The sequence below is a fragment of the Scyliorhinus canicula genome, chromosome 15 (genome assembly GCF_902713615.1).
Source record: "Scyliorhinus canicula chromosome 15, sScyCan1.1, whole genome shotgun sequence".
In the NCBI taxonomy this organism is placed as follows: domain Eukaryota; kingdom Metazoa; phylum Chordata; class Chondrichthyes; order Carcharhiniformes; family Scyliorhinidae; genus Scyliorhinus; species Scyliorhinus canicula.
The window spans coordinates 62,844,643-62,860,855 of record NC_052160.1 but is presented as its reverse complement, the minus strand read 5'-3'; the positions used below and the strand labels follow the sequence as shown (position 1 = coordinate 62,860,855).

At 44.5% G+C, this 16,213-nt stretch overlaps 1 protein-coding gene across 1 annotated transcript in view; it reads right to left on the bottom strand.

The window, feature by feature from the left end:
* LOC119978154 overlaps window positions 1-16,213 on the bottom strand; it is a 512,568-nt gene that overhangs the window by 217,967 nt on the left and 278,388 nt on the right. Inside the window, exons 90-98 of the mRNA XM_038819593.1 lie at window positions 15,851-15,975; window positions 14,997-15,171; window positions 14,699-14,911; window positions 12,925-13,095; window positions 12,612-12,749; window positions 9,895-9,944; window positions 9,220-9,340; window positions 5,966-6,051; window positions 3,872-4,001 (exon numbers count right to left, since the gene is read on the bottom strand). Of these exons, the coding sequence (XP_038675521.1) occupies window positions 3,872-4,001; window positions 5,966-6,051; window positions 9,220-9,340; window positions 9,895-9,944; window positions 12,612-12,749; window positions 12,925-13,095; window positions 14,699-14,911; window positions 14,997-15,171; window positions 15,851-15,975 (1,209 nt within the window). The remainder of the gene's footprint in view (window positions 1-3,871; window positions 4,002-5,965; window positions 6,052-9,219; window positions 9,341-9,894; window positions 9,945-12,611; window positions 12,750-12,924; window positions 13,096-14,698; window positions 14,912-14,996; window positions 15,172-15,850; window positions 15,976-16,213) is intronic.

Genomic DNA, 16,213 nt, shown 5'->3' with positions numbered 1-16,213 from the left:
TTGCAACTTTGCAAGCATCAATGATCGCGATCAAATCATGTTTGGGATTAGTAATGACAAAGTTCGGGAGAGATTGTTGAGGGACAATGAACTGCAGCTCGACGATGCTATTGAGCAAGTTGGAGCGCCATGATCCCTTCGATTCTGCCCACCGGATCGTCCGCATACAATGAGACCCTGTGCACGACCCCCTCCACAATTGGTTCAATCCCTCTTCAGGGATTGTACTAAGCGCCATTGCCAACGACTCTGTCGGCAAGGCAAAGAGCAATGGGGAGTGCGAATACCCCTACCTCTTCCCACGGTGCAACCCAAAGTACCCCACTTACTAGGTTCCTCTGCAAGCTCGCAACTGGCGCCTTATCTACAAGCCAAGCCCAATCTACAAACCCCTGCCCGAACCCGAACCGCTCCAGCACCTCCAACAAAAATGACCATTCCACTTCATCAAATGCCTTCTCCGCGTTCGTCGCAACCACTACCTCCACCTCCTGCCTCTCCGAATGCATTGTGATTACATTGAGTAGCCATCTCACATTCACCAACAGCCTCCCCTTCACAAAACCCGTTTAGTCTTCGCCTTTCACTTGCGGCACTCAGTCCTCGATTCGCAACACCAACACCTTCGCCAACGACTTGGTGTCAATGTGTAATAGTGAAAACTCTCCTGGGAACCTGTCCGGCCCAGGGCCCTCGCTGCCTGTATCATCCCCATAATCTCCATCAGCTCAATTTTGGCCCCCAGGCCCTGAACCAGCCCCTCCTCCATTTTAGGGAAGTCCAACCCAAGAATTGTTACATCCCCTCCTCCCTGACGTGGGACTCCAATCAAACGCTTCAAACACACCATTCACTTCCTCCGGGTCCATCAGCACCTTATCTTTATCATCCCTGACTTTGTTAATCTGCCTTGCCATCTCCTGCATTCTCAACTGATGGGCCAACATCCTGCTTGCCTTTTCCCCATGCTCATACACTACCCCTCTGACCCTCCAGAGCTGACCCATTGCCTTCCCTTAGAAACTAGCCCAAAATCCATCTGGAGCCTCTGCCTCTCCCTCAACAGTCTCGCCTCACAGTGTCTCTTGTCCATCCTCAAAATCCCATTCACCAGTCTTGCTCTCTCCTCCCACTCCCTCTTCTTCAATGCGCCCAAATTGATACGAACATCCCCGTGACTACCGCCTTGAGTGCCTCCCAAAGCGTGCCGGCCATGACCTCCTCTCGTGTCGTTCAGCTCCACGTGATTATTCTGCCCTCTGTTGAGATACTCAAATAGGTTTCACTGAACGGCCATCAACTTTCTTCAGTGGATCATGAACAACCACCAAATCGGAAGCAACTTCATTAGGCTTATTCTGGTTGCTGCACTTCTGGTTCTGAACGTCTTGGATCCTTCATCTCTGCTACAAGTCCTCAGTCTCCCCTGCTCATCTTTGAAAAATGTTCCCCTTGTGTTTGGCGGGTATGTCCTTGCTTGACCATGTTGTCTGTTGTTCAGTGTCCAGATGGGAAGTGCTGGCTGTTCTTTCACTTTGCGGTATTCGACTATGAAATTGATTTGTCTCAATGGACCAGCTTCAATAAGATAAACCTTGAAGATATCAAATGGTATCTGGACTGGCTTTGAAGATCTAACAAGGTACGAGGGTTGGTTCTGAAGATCCAAAAAGACAACAGTAACAGAAGAAAAATAATTTCTCCTAACCACATAGAGCACTGGAAAATCTCAATCAATGCACAACTCGGTATCGAAGTCCAGGATGGAAGGTCTGAAGACGGCAGCTTCAATTCACTGGTAGGTAGATGCAAATTGGCGCACTTTTAAACAGCAATTCACACTCTACGTAGCAGCTCTGGATCTTCAGGCACAGCCTAATGAATGTACAATTGTTGCGCACTATAGCAGGTCCACAGGCGATAGAAATCTTTAACACCTTCGTGTTCAATAGTGAAGCTGATAAAAAAAACTGGTTTGTCTCAATGGACCAGCTTCAATTTCCTGTTTACAGAGTTTGCAAATGGTGGCTCGAATTAGTTCAAGCTCCTCATAGTCACCCGCATCTCGGAGCACATTGGTGAACTCATCAATGTTGTTAACTGACTCCAGTTTCACAAAAACACATCCAAAGACACTGTTGGTGTGATCACACATCATTCTCTTTCTTTTCAAGTGTTTGGAAGATCGTGCTTCCTCCATTCCTTTCAGTTCCGTCCTCCTCAGTTCACATATAGTGGAAGAAATAAGTCTGCATTCATCTCAGTCACTTCAAATATTTTACTTGCAGCTTCTTTCTTTACTTGATGCAGTGCACCCGCCTGCACGCCGCAATTGGCTTTCTGAACATCTTTTGCATTATTGGCAGCTATTTCCATGCCCTGAGAAATGTTGACATCTTTCTTGAAACTAAGTGTGGATTTTCTCATAAAAATGCCACTGAATGCTACAAACAAATCTAGCCTGAAGCATGTCTTCCTAAACTGCCCAAATTTACAATGTTAAGAAAGCTGGCGCAATTCAGCAACAAAGTTGGCTGCAGTCTCTACTATCCTCCAACACACATACACACACACACATTTTCTCTCACTCTGAGATACCCTTGGACCCCTGCTCTGAGGCCCGCACTGGATCATTTGCGGTCTGAGGGCCCTACTGTATGGTCCTCCACGATAAATGCAGTGCTGGAAGGCCCCTCCACCCTCCTATGCCAGCGAAAAACGGCCCCCACTCCAAGGCCTGCGCTGGTCAAACCTCCACTCCAAGGCTCATTCTGGACTCCCACGCTGCAGTGTTCACTCTGAGATCTGCTCCAAGGCCTTCTCTCCCTTTCCACTGTCCACACCCATCTAATCAGAGGCTAACTTCTCCAGACACCAGCAGATGTGCAGCAATTTCCAAATTTTTCAAATGTCACAGACCGCCTAAGAGCGCCGGTACTGCGGACTGCAGTTTGAGAACTCCTGCACTAACCAATTCACTCTTGGTCAGAACTCATAAAGCTGAATACTGACGATTCTGAAAGCTTTACTGAACAGAATGATGAAAGATCAGCAATCAAATAGAATGGGCATCTGTGAAGTGCGTTGTCAGAGATTTATTGTGACCATCATTATTCTTTCAGCTTCACTCAAGTGCTGGTTTAATAAATATGAGAGGAGTCAGACGAGCAGCATAAAGAAGACATTTACTTAAAATACTTACTATTTATAAAGGGGCCCAGTTGGACTTTGCCAGGTTGCCTCACTCTCTCGGTCTGTTCCTATCTGGTTGACCACATGGTAATGGCCCCATAGTTGGCAGGGAAGCTCATACTCCTCGAAGCACACAGGGAAAACAATCAAGCCAGCTCTGTGTGCTTCATGTAGGTTATTAAACTGGTTCTTGAAGAACTGCTCTCACCAATCACTCTCCATGGCGGAATCATAGAATTTACAGTGCAGAAGGAGGCCAGTCGGCCCATCAAGACTGCACTGGCTCTTGGAAAGAGCCCCAACCCAAGCCCACACCTCCACCCTATCCCCATAACCCAGTAGCCCCACCCAACACTAAGGGAAATTTAGCATGGCCAATCCGCCTAACCTGCAAATCTTTGGACTGTGGGAGGAAACCGGAGCGCCCGGAGGAAATCCACGCACACACGGGGAGAACGTGCAGACTCCGCACAGACAGTGACCCAAGCCGGGAATCGAACCTGGGACCCTGGAGCTGTGAAGCGATTGTGCTATCCACAATGCTACCGTGCTGCCCAAATGTTGAAACATTCCTCATTACCTGACATTACCACAATGTGAAACTGACTTTCATCAGTACCAGCAAGAATGCTGACTATATTCATGCTTAGCTTGGACCGATCCACTGTTTTATCCTTACCAAACAGATCCTGGCATCGTTTAACAGATTTCGTCTTCTTGCTGATCCTTTTCGTAAGACATTGATGTTTGACTTTCCAACTAATTTGAAGAATTCACGGCAGTTGGATGATCTCCTGAACTGTGCAGAGCTGAAAAGGGAAACAGGAGCTATGTTCAGATTACGTGAAGGAGAATGAACAGCTCAATTGGTGATTTCTCAAAGATATCCATTTTCAGATACCTGCATCCACTCAGTGCAAGATCCCAGATTCTTCCTTCCCCTAAAGTTGGACACTGAGGATAACTGTCCCATACATAAAACTGCCTTTACAGTCTCTCATTTTGCAATGTTAATTTATGGATTACATTTACCTCAAAACTGTCAAATATTTAAATTCAAATCCGATGCTGTTAAGTCAAATTCAAAATAATTACAATTGTTTTTCCTCCTGGTTCATTGGAAAAGTTGTTTATCAGACAATGTTCGAGAGGCTCAGTGAATTCATAATTCTACAAAGCTCCAGGACATGAGGAAACTTCCTGCTATTGATAAGTGGTCTAAAGCACTGCCAAATAAGTTCAACTCATCATATTTTCAGATGTCCATAAGACCATAAGACATAGGAGTGGAAGTAAGGCCATTCGGCCCATCGAGTCCACTCCACCATTCAATCATGGTTGATTTCAACTCCATTTACCCGCTCTCTCCCCATAGCCCTTAATTCCTCAAGAAATCAAGAATTTATCAATTTCTGTCTTAAAGACACTCAATGTCCCGGCTTCCACTGCCCTCTGTGGCAATGAATTTCACAGACCTACCACTCTCTGGCTGAAGAAATTTCTCCTCATCTCTGTTCTAAAGTGACTCCCTTTTATTCTAAGGCTGCGCCCCCGCGTCCTAGTCTCCCCTGCTAATGGAAACAACTTCCCTACGTCCATCCTCTCCAAGCCATTCATTATCTTGTACGTTTCTATTAGATCTCCCCTCAACCTCCTAAACTCCAATGAATATAATCCCACGATCCTCAGACGTTCATCGTATGTTAGGCCTACCATTCCTGGGATCATCCGTGTGAATCTCCGCTGGACCCGCTCCAGTGCCAGTATGTCCTTCCTGAGGTATGGGGCCCAAAATTGCTCACAGTATTCTAAATGGGGCCTAACTAGTGCTTTATAAAGCCTCAGAAGTACATCCCTGCTTTTATATTCCAAGCCTCTTGAGATAAATGACAACATTACATTTGCTTTCTTAATTACGGACTCAACCTGCAAGTTTACCTTTAGAGAATCCTGGACTAGGACTCCCAAGTCCCTTTGCACTTTAGCATTATGAATTTTGTCACCGTTTAGAAAATAGTCCATGCCTCTATTCTTTTTTCCAAAGTGCAAGACCTCGCACTTGCCCACGTTGAATTTCATCAGCCACTTCTTGGACCATTCTCCTAAACTGTCTAAATCTTTCTGCAGCCTCCCCACCTCCTCAATACTACCTGCCCCTCCACCTATCTTTGTATCATCGGCAAACTTGGCCAGAATGCCCCCAGTCCCGTCATCTAGATCGTTAATATATAAAGAGAACAGCTGTGGCCCCAACACTGAACCCTGCGGGACACCACTTGTCACCGGTTGCCATTCCGAAAAAGAACCTTTTATCCCAACTCTCTGCCTTCTGTCTGACAGCCAATCGTCAATCCATGTTAGTACCTTGCCTCGAATACCATGGGCCCTTATTTTACTCAGCAGTCTCCCGTGAGGCACCTTGTCAAAGGCCTTTTGGAAGTCAAGATAGATAACATCCATTGGCTCTCCTTGGTCTAACCTATTTGTTATCTCTTCAAAGAACTCTAACAGGTTTGTCAGGCACGACCTCCCCTTACTAAATCCATGCTGACTTGTCCTAATCCGACCCTGCACTTCCAAGAATTTAGAAATCTCATCCTTAACGATGGATAAACAATGTCACGCCAGAAGTAAACAATTTTACTTTTGATCAATGTGACCCAGCTCCATCCCTACGGCAACACTCAATCACCATTGCATAAATGGAGATCACCATCATCAAAACTTTGTTCAACAAAACAATGGAGGAGAATTGCAAGGAAATATAACATACTTTAAGAACAGCAGAACGTCCACAGGGAAGGTCTCTATGGCCAATGCAGTTCCATTCGCAGGTAGCCTAGCAGACATGCAGCTCAGCTGAAAAAAGAAGTTGTAAATTGTCATGTGAGAGTACCTTTAAGAAATGGATGTTCAAGCAATGTACCTTTAAGAAAATAGTGATGTCAGAGATGGTGGAGTTAGTACTCAGTTTTAGTTTCACATTGAAGAAAACTTGGGTGTGGCTGAGCTGCATTGCTGGTGATCTCTGCCATGAAGGATTATCTCTTAATCCTTTGGTGAAATCGGAATTGTAAAAAGGTCTCAGTATTGAATATAAATCTAATGTGCTTCTGTTTGAAGGATTTGTTAAGTCTTTTGGATGTGTAAAGGAACAGTTTGCAGGATTGGGTAATGTTGTATTATTTTCGGGGTTACCTTTGAAGTAAGGGGTGTTAAGAGATCCAATGTTTATTTAAAAGGTTAATTTGAGTTCATGGAATAAACATTGTTTTGTTTTTAAAACCACGTGTCCATAATTGGAATACTACACCTGGGGAACAAGCCGCGTGCTTCAAAAGCAACAATCCATTAAAGGTGGGGGTTGGTTGAACTCCATGATACATTTTGGGGTTCTGAAAGCACCGCTCCCATAACAAAATACAATGTTGAGAACACAACAACCTGCATTCGCGAATCTCATTACTAAGACCGGTCCCTTGAGATTGGCCAATTGCAATAAGAGATTAGTGGCCAAATCAGGGAACCTCTTCTCTGTATAAAACAGGGAGTGTCAGAGCCTCTGGACTCCCAATGTAGACAGCAAGCTGAATGCACACGGTCTTACTACTGTTGGTATGTTAATAAAAGGGATTCTGGTGAAGGGACTACTGCCTCCATGGACTTATTACAGCTAACGATATTCAGTACTTCTTGAGTTTTGTTTTGCTAGAAGTTAGTTAGATGGTAGTTTTCTCGGAGGTTGATGCTACAAGTTGTGTCCAATCAGTTATTTGGTCAAGGGGATCATGTCTGCTTTATTATCTGTGGTTATTGTTCTGACATTGCACGGTAGACTTAATAAATTGGTGCTCCTAGCAATAATAGTTTGGATTTGAAGAAATTACATGAATTGGATTCTGGAGGTGTTGAATCCAACACAACTTTCCATATATGAGAATTACTTTGCATAACTTTTTACATGAATATATTCTGGGCGGGATACTCCGTCCATTGGACGCACGGCATTTGTCCCCAATGGAACCAGGAATTGGGCGTCAGGGCAAAATTGTGATCGGCGCCTGAACGCCATGCTTCAAGAACTGCTAGCGACGTGAAAGACTTCCTCACCGCACGCCAGCAGGAGCATGTAAACAAATTGAACGAGTCGTAATGACCCATTTGCATCCCTTTAGAGGGCCTGCCGCATTATGCTTCGTCCTCACATGATTCCCCTGGTTCTCACGGCCGGTAAACACGTGGGTGAGGTTCACTTGTGGTTTCTACAATTGTGAACCTGCCATGGTGGATCTCACCGTGGTCCAAGCGGGGAATTGTTGCCCCATTGATCCACCGCAGGGTCTGGACGTCAGGACTACAATGGTAGAGACCATGCCAGGCAATGGAGGCCCAAACGCCCTCATTCCCCATCCCCCCAACCACTGCCTATCCCCAAAGTACACCGTGACCTGCCCCGCCTGCTCCCAGGTACCCTGTGATTGGTAGAACCCCACAGGGACCCGTGTGAGGGGGGCCCCTGTGTGGGAAACCCCCCCACCCCACCCCCCCAACACAGGGACTTGTGATAGGGAGACTCCACCCACAGAGACCCCTGTGATAGGGAGACTCCCCCACAGGGATCCTTGTGAGAGGTAAACACCCCCACAGGGACCCCTGTGATAGGGAGACCCCCCCCCCCCCCCACAGGAGCCCCTGTGATTGGGAGACCTCTAGATGGACACCTGTCAGAGGTGGACTCCCGACAGGAATGCCACAATTGGGGCCTCCCCACATGTATCCTGCAATGGGGGGCACTGCACAGGCATACCTGTAATAGGCGGACCCCGGGGTCTCCCTATAACAGAGGGATCATCCTACATGTCCCCCTGTAATTGAGAGATCCTCTCCAGAGGTACCCCTGTAATATGGGGACTCCCCCACAGGCACCCCTGTAATAGCGGTCAGCACACAGGTAACCCTGGAATAGGGGGGATCCCAATGGGGGTATCCCTGTAATTAGGAGAACCCCTCCCAGTTACCCCTGTAATAGGGGGGCTCCCCCACAGGTACCCCTGTAATAGTGGGACCGCCACAAGGACCCCTGTAATCGGGAGAAGCCCCACAGGGACCCCTGTGATTGCGAGAGCCCTAGAGGGACACCTGTGAGGAGGACTCGCCACAGGGTGCCTCAAATGGGGGACCACCCACAGGCACTGCTGGAAAATGAGGGGCCCCCAAAGGGGTACCCCTGTAAAAGGGAGATCCTTCCCCTCCCCCAAGAGGTACCCCTGTAATGGGGGGGGACCCCCCCACGTGTAGCCCTGTAAAGGTGGGACCTCCACAGTGACTCGTGCAATAAGGGGTTCCCCACAGAGACCCCATGCCTAAAGAAATCCCCACCACAGCAGCCCCCCTCCCCTCAGAAAAGAGAAATCTGTGTGGAAGCTAGAGAGCAGTCCACACATGGGCAATGAGGTAACTGCAGTGTTAAGACAGGTCAAATGCAGAGAAATCATATGCTTAAGTGATTGCACTGCACTTCGTTGAACTTATATCCTCAAGCACAGGAGTCCCTGTGTAGGTCCTCCTATTGCAGGTGCCCCTGGGTAGGTTGCCCTATTACAGGGGTGCCTGGAGCGTGGGGGGAGGGGTCACCTCCGGATGTGTGGATAGAGGGGCTCCCATACAATGCAGGGGTGAGAGCCAGCCGTGTGGTGGTGGTGGGGTCGGGGCCGAATTGCTGTGCGGGGAGGGGAAGTGAATGTTGGCTGATTTGCGGGTGGAGGGAGGCTGCTGTCCGCCAGACCTCGCAATTAGGCCACCCCGCACAAGATGGCGACCCGATAGTGGGATTCCCTGAGAAATATCGTATTCCACACCATGCAGTAATTTGCATGTCATGCAGTACTGAATTGCATCCCGCTTTACGGCCGCAAGGGGATCATAAAACTTGTGCAATTCAGCTCCGGGCTGAATTCAGAACAGTCTCCCAAACAGAGAATCCAGCGTCTATTTTTCCTCCAATGTGATTGTTGTGAAAGACCTCACCTGACTTTCGTCAAACACTGCCCCTTTACCCTTCATTGCTTGCAGTAGTTGAAGAAATGTAGAAAATTCCAGGTCCTTCACTGCACCACAACTGAAGCCTTGAAGGACAGAAGGTGAAAATCTGAAACAAATAATGGCATCATTACATCATTTTAAAACATCTCACTTTCTTCAAATGCTGAGGAACAAGGGTTTTAACATTAGTACTATCCTATATCTATCTGTTCTATGTTCTATGTACTGTTCTATGTTCTATGTTCTATCAAAATATAGTCCACGTATGGGTCAAATCATCCAGGTCAATGTAATAATTCCAGGTTATATTTTATACCAGTTGTGTATATGGATTGGGACTGGTATGAAAGAACAGTTTGCCTTGAAAGATAATCAGATCAAATATTGACCAATAACAGTTCCCTATGATGGGACCCAGAAGAAATCATTGCACTGAGTAAAATATTCAGTTGGTAACAATGCTCTGAGTAAAATCATCCATTCACAATAGGTTTAATAACTGGCTTAAATGAACTAAATCACAGTTTCTCAGGAAAAACATTTTTACTCAACAAGTTATATATATCAAGGTTCAAAGAAGACTAATGTATACAGATGATGACATAGACAGGCAGTAAAAATTGCCAGAGAACCAAATGTATAGCAAAAAAAAAGTTTTACCTTGAAAAATTGTTGCTGTTTCTGACCACACTCTCAAAGAACACGGCAGCCTGTGGAGCAAAAACATTTAAATCATTAATATTCACAATAATTACAGACTGCTTTTACACAAAATAATCAGACCAGGACAAAGCGCCACATCTGGTCTGATCTTTCAACTGACCTGTGAATTAATGCTCATGTCTCAATTGAACGGGGCAGCATGTTAGCGCAGAGGTTAGTACTGCTGCCTCATGGTGCCGAGTTCCCAGGTTCGATCGCATCCCTGGGTCACTGTCCCTGTGGAGTTTGCACATTCTCCCCATGTTTATGTGGGTTTCATCCCCACAACCCAAAGATGTGCAGGGTAAAGACTTTATGGTGAAACAGTTGAGGAACAGTGGAGAACCTTCCAAGCGATTTATCACAGTGCTCAGCAAAGGTTTATACCAACAAAAAGGAAGGACGGTGGAAAGAGGGAAAATTGACTGTGGATATCTAAGGAAATAAGGGAGAGTATCAAATTGGAGGGAAAAGCAAAGATTATTGGGAGACGGAAAGCTACTAAAAATGCTATAAAGAGTAAGATAGATTACGAGAGGAAACCTGCTCAGAACATAAAACCATATAGCAAAAGTTTCTACAAATATATAAAACGAAAAAAGGGGCGAAGGTAAATATTGGTCCTTTAGAGGATGAGAAGGGAGATTTAATAATGGGAGATGAGGAAGTGAACAGGTTTTTTGGGTCAGTCTTTACAGTGGAAGGCACAAATAACATGCCAGTGACTGATGGAAATGAGGCTATGACAGGTGAGAACCTTGAGATGATTGTTATCACTAAGGAGGTAGTGATGGGCAAGCTAATGGGGTTAAAGGTAGACAAGTCTCCTGGCCCTGATGGAATGCATCCCAGTGTGCTAAAAGAGATGGCTAGGGAAATTGCAAATGCACTAGTGATAATTTACCTCTGGGGTGGTCCCAGTGGATTGGAAATTAGCAAAAGTGACACCACGTTTTAAAAAAGGAGGTAGGCAGATAGTGGGTAATTATAGGCCAGTTATCTTAACTTCGGTAGTAGGGAAGATGCTGGAATCTATCATCAAGGAAGAAATAGCGAGGCATCTGGATGGAAATTGTCCCATTGGGCAGACACAGCCTGGGTTCATAAAGAGCAGGTTGTGCCTAAATAATTTAGTGGAATTTTTTGAGGACATTACCGGTGCAGTAGATAACGGGGAGCCAATGGATGTGGTATATCTGGATTTCCAGAAAGCTTTTGACAAGGTGCCACACAAAAGGTTGCTGCATTAAGGGTAAAGTAGTAGCATGGATAGAGGATTGGTTAACTAATAGAAAGCAAAGAGTGGGGATTAATGGGTGTTTCTCTGCTTGGCAATCAGTAGCTAGTGGTGTCCCTCAGGGATCAGTTTTGGGCCCACAATTGTTCACAATTTACATAGATGATTTGGAGTTGGGGACCAAGTGCAATGTGTCTAAGTTTGCAGACGACACCAAGATGAGTGGTTAAGCAAAAAGTGCTGAGGATACCGGAAGTCTGCAGGGGGATTTGGATAGGTTAAGTGAATGGGCTAGGGTCTGGCAGATGGAATACAATGTTGACGAATGTGAGATTATCTATTTTGGTAGGAATAACAGCAAAAGGGATTATTATTTAAATGATAAAATATTAAAACATGCTGCTGTGCAGAGAGACTTGGGTGTGCTAGTGCATGAGTCGCAAAAATTTGGTTTACAGGTGCAACAAGTGATGAAGAAGGCAAATGGAATTTTGTCCTTCATTGCTAGAGGGATGGAGTTTAAGACTAGAGATGTTATGCTGCAATTGTATAAGGTGTTAGTGAGGCCACACCGGGAGTATTGCATTCAGTTTTGGTCTCCTTACCTGAGAAAGGATGTACTGGCACTGGAGGGTGTGCAGAGGAGATTCACTAGGTTAATCCCAGAACTGAAGAGGTTGGATTACGAGGAGAGGTTGAGTAGACTGGGATTGCTCTCGTTGGAATATAGAAGGATGCGAGCGGATCTTATAGAAACATAGAAAATTATGAAGGGAGTAGATAGGATAGATGTGGGCAGGTTGTTTCCACTGGCGGGTGACAGCAGAACGAGGGGGCATAGCCTCAAAATAAGGGGAAGTAGATTTAGGACTGAGTTTAGGAGGAACTTCTTCACCCAAAGGGTTGCGAATCCATGGAATTTCTTGCCGCCTGAAGCAGTTGAGGATCCTTCATTAAATGTTTTTAAGATAGATAGTTTTTTGAAGAATAAAGGTATTAAGGGTTATGGTGTTCGGGCCGGAAAGTGGAGCTGAGTCCACGAAAGATCAGCCATGATCTCATTGCATGGCAGAGCAGGCTCGAAGGGCGAGATGGCCGACTACTGCTCCTAGTTCTTATATAGGTGGATTGGCCATGTTAAATTGCCTCTTAACTGGAAAAAATATATTGGGGACTCTAAATTTAAGAAAGGAATGTTTCAATTGAACTGTCCCTACTTTCCTCCTATCCCGTGCCCCCTCTCCACCTCACTACAATGCCCCACAAGGCATTAGGCTGGATTCTCCGTCGGGAGGATACTCCTTTTCGCCGGCAGCGCACACATGCCCGCGGATTTATCGACAGCATGGGGGTGCCCACAATGGAAAACCTGTTGGCCAGCTGCCGGGACGGAGAACCCACCCATTATCTTTCACTGTCAAAGCAGCAATTCATTTACCTGACTGGGAATCCACTGTTTGTTGTTAATGTCACTGAGGCTCAGGTTTGAATTTAAATACACAGATGGCACATCTTTGGCTAGAACAGATGGAATGCTGCTTACTCTTCTTTCAGGGTCATCTACATTCCGGAACACCTGAATTAGAATGAAAAAGAATAGAAATTAACGTGTTCAGGAGTCAGCAGCACCTGGAGATTAAAACAGTCTTGACGCAAATGCATCAACATTTAAAAAATAAAAGCAGCAGTCAGAAACAAGTGAGATGCAGGTCAATTTTATTACCATTGATTATACATTCCATGTCACTCACCTGCAGAACACAGATGAATCGTAGAGTTTGTGGTGATGCACCAATATTCTCAACAAATGTTGAATTTGAGATTACATTTATGAACACCCCAGGATCGATGCGCTGGAATACATTGGTGGGAATACCAGACACCAAGCTTCCCAGACCCAGCAGATTCTGTCCGTTATTGACCTAGTTCGAAAGCAGAAGGAAATCAAAACCGATCACCAGATTGCCACAGGATTGAATCATTTTCCCACTTTTAGTGGTATGGCAGTGCAACTATAAACATCGGCAGCTCCTGCTTACCACACATTTGACAACAGAACAGACAATGCAACAGACAATGCAACATACACAAGATATACTGTTGTCAAATCTAATGGCTTCACTTCTCCACACTTCGCCTCAGACTCAATTTTGCCCAGTTTACACAAGAACCTGCAGAAGATCAATTCATCCCATTTTGTGGTGTTCGTGCAGCTAACACCCAGGATGGATTCTGCACATAGAGTACTCAAAAACCACAAAGCTAATTTAAATTAACAAAGGTAAATTTTATTACACTACTTATTATACAGTTCGAACACTATTCATAAAGCTAGCAATACTGTAAACTATAATTACAATCTACACTATACCAACACCTATCTCACACACACTATCTCTACTTGTTCGCTGCTCTCCTCCTACTCTCTCTAACCTTCTCCCAGAAGTCTGACAGGCATTATTTTTATTAATCTGCTCCTCAGCTCCATCTGGTGCTAGGAAAAATACTGCAGTAGCCCTTAATGTGCTAGAAATTCTACATAATGTCACACATTTAACGAGGTAAGAATGGACACAGCATAAACAGCATCCTAAGAAACCCTAACAAAGTACAAAAATGTATTTTAAATTTGCAATTTTAAATAAATTGAGCAAAATGGTGAGTTGCTGATTGGGTAAATCGGTTATCAGCCATTTTTGTTCCAGATGCAATCTTTAATTAAAAACAAGCTTCAGGTGCCAGCAATCTGAAAGTTTTCATCTCTATCACATTCTTCTCAGAATCCCATCTGAAACACATGAATAAGATTCTTCCCCACTGACTGAACCCAGATCTGATGAAAAGATGGTGAATATGGCACTTGGTACTTTCAATACTTTTCCATCCACAAACATACAAAAGTCACTGCGTAATGCTGGATCTTCTTCAACACCTCGTTATTACAGGATTTTTACATCAGAATCTTATTCACTCCAGGGAGTGTTCGTTTGCTTTACTAAACAGTATTTTTTACCTGCCAGTGGATCATCTTATAATAATAATCTTTATTATAATAATCGCTTATTGTCACAATTAAGCTTCAATGAAGTTACTATAACAATCTTTATTGTCACAAGTAGGCTTACATTAACACTGCAATGAAGTTACTGTGAAAAGCCCCTCGTCCCACATTCCGGTCCCTGTTCGGGTACATAGAGGGAGAATTCGGAATGTCCAATTCACCTAACAGCACGTCTTTGGGACTTGTGAGAGGAAACCGGAGCACCCGATGGAAATCCATGCAGACACAGGGCGAACGTGCAGACTCCACACAGACAGTGTGGACATGAATCAAACTTGCTACCCACTGTGCAACCATCTTAATAGTCTGACTGTTGCATTGCGACAAAACATTAATAAAAATTTAGCTCAAACATAGCTGCCAATCCAGTAAACTAACAGATCAAATGACACTGTCTGTATAGATTATCTGCTTTATTCATCTATAAATTTAAGTTATTCATTTCCGATTTAGCGAGCTCTTACCTGCAGGCCAGTTCTGAGTAACTTGCCTACAATCGCATTGGCCTGGCCGATATTCCAGCCTTTGACTTTACCCAGGGTTGGCAGAGCATTCTGCAGAGTGTCACCATCAATATGTAGAACCTGTGACACTGAGAGTCCAACAGCCGTTTGCCCCAGTGAATTCAGAGTGCCGACTGAAAAGTTGTTAATTTTGCTCACTATTGCTATCGACAGCTGAAGAAGAAATAAAAATAATATTAATACTCCATTTTCTTTGGAGGATGCATTTCAATGTTTGGGAGTAGATCTTCCCATTTACCTTCAGTTGTTCATCTGTTGGACCTTCAGCAGGTACTCTTCCATTGGTAGTGTTAGGTGGCACGATCAGCCCACAGACCTGGTTGATCTTCACTGTTACAGCCAGGACTTGTTGTTCAGTCAAGGACTGAAGTAGATTTGTTTCAGTAATGAAGCAAACCAGAGAGTTTGGCAGACTGCAAAAGAACACCAGTCACAAATTGCCTTACTTAGTAGTCTCCCATTTGATAATAACATCATTGAAAATATCTCACTCTTGGGAATATTTTAAAGGGGTTCATCACCCATTTCCATCCAAAACTGCATATTTTGTCCATTGCATTTATTAGCCTTCTACCTTCCAATAAACATATGCCATTTTGTTAGAAAACTAAAATCACTTTATTCATGAAATAAATATGAAATTGTGAGGGAGAAATCATTCATTCCCTTTGTCTCCCACACTTTCTGTCTCACAGAGATCAGTAACTTGAATATTTACATCTTCAACACTGTCAATGCAGAAATACTCAGGTTTTCAGGGATTCCTCGCTGACTGTCAGCAATTTAGCTAAGATTTCAACTCTTCTTTTTCACCCTGCTTCAATCAATTGATCATTTCCTACAAAATCAGGCCACACGTGCTGGATGCCCTTTCACATACATTACAGTCCTTTGTCTTACCTCCTTCAGGCAATCTATAGACCTCTAGTTGCTCCCTTTCCCATGTGCCCACTCTGCTCCTTCCCTGCATCCCTGCTTAAACCACTTAGCATGCACATTCTCCACATTTGCTTCTCATCCATAAAGATTATGACCTGAACCTTCTGCTTCATAACACACGCTGGGAAAATATAAATAGTGAAATTGACATACCTTGAAACATTAACATGAGGATTGTTTAGAAGCAGCAACCTGAGGTAGAACTTTGAAATTTCAGTGGATAACGTCAGAGTTTCTAACAGTGCCAGGTTTTCAGGGTTTACCACAAAATCTTGAAGCTGCACCAAAATTGAAAGATAACTGAAATATTGGCCCCAAAAATGCAGTGTTCTTTATAGATTTAAACAATTAAACATTCAGGATCGTGTTGGTGTAAACACAATTATAGTGAGCATGGATTCCAACAACTCTCCATCGTGGCAAACGCACAAGATAAAAGATTGATGGATCTTAAGTCACCTTTAGATTAATCGTGCATCGCCATTTCATTTCTCGCACCACATGATTTCCTGATCC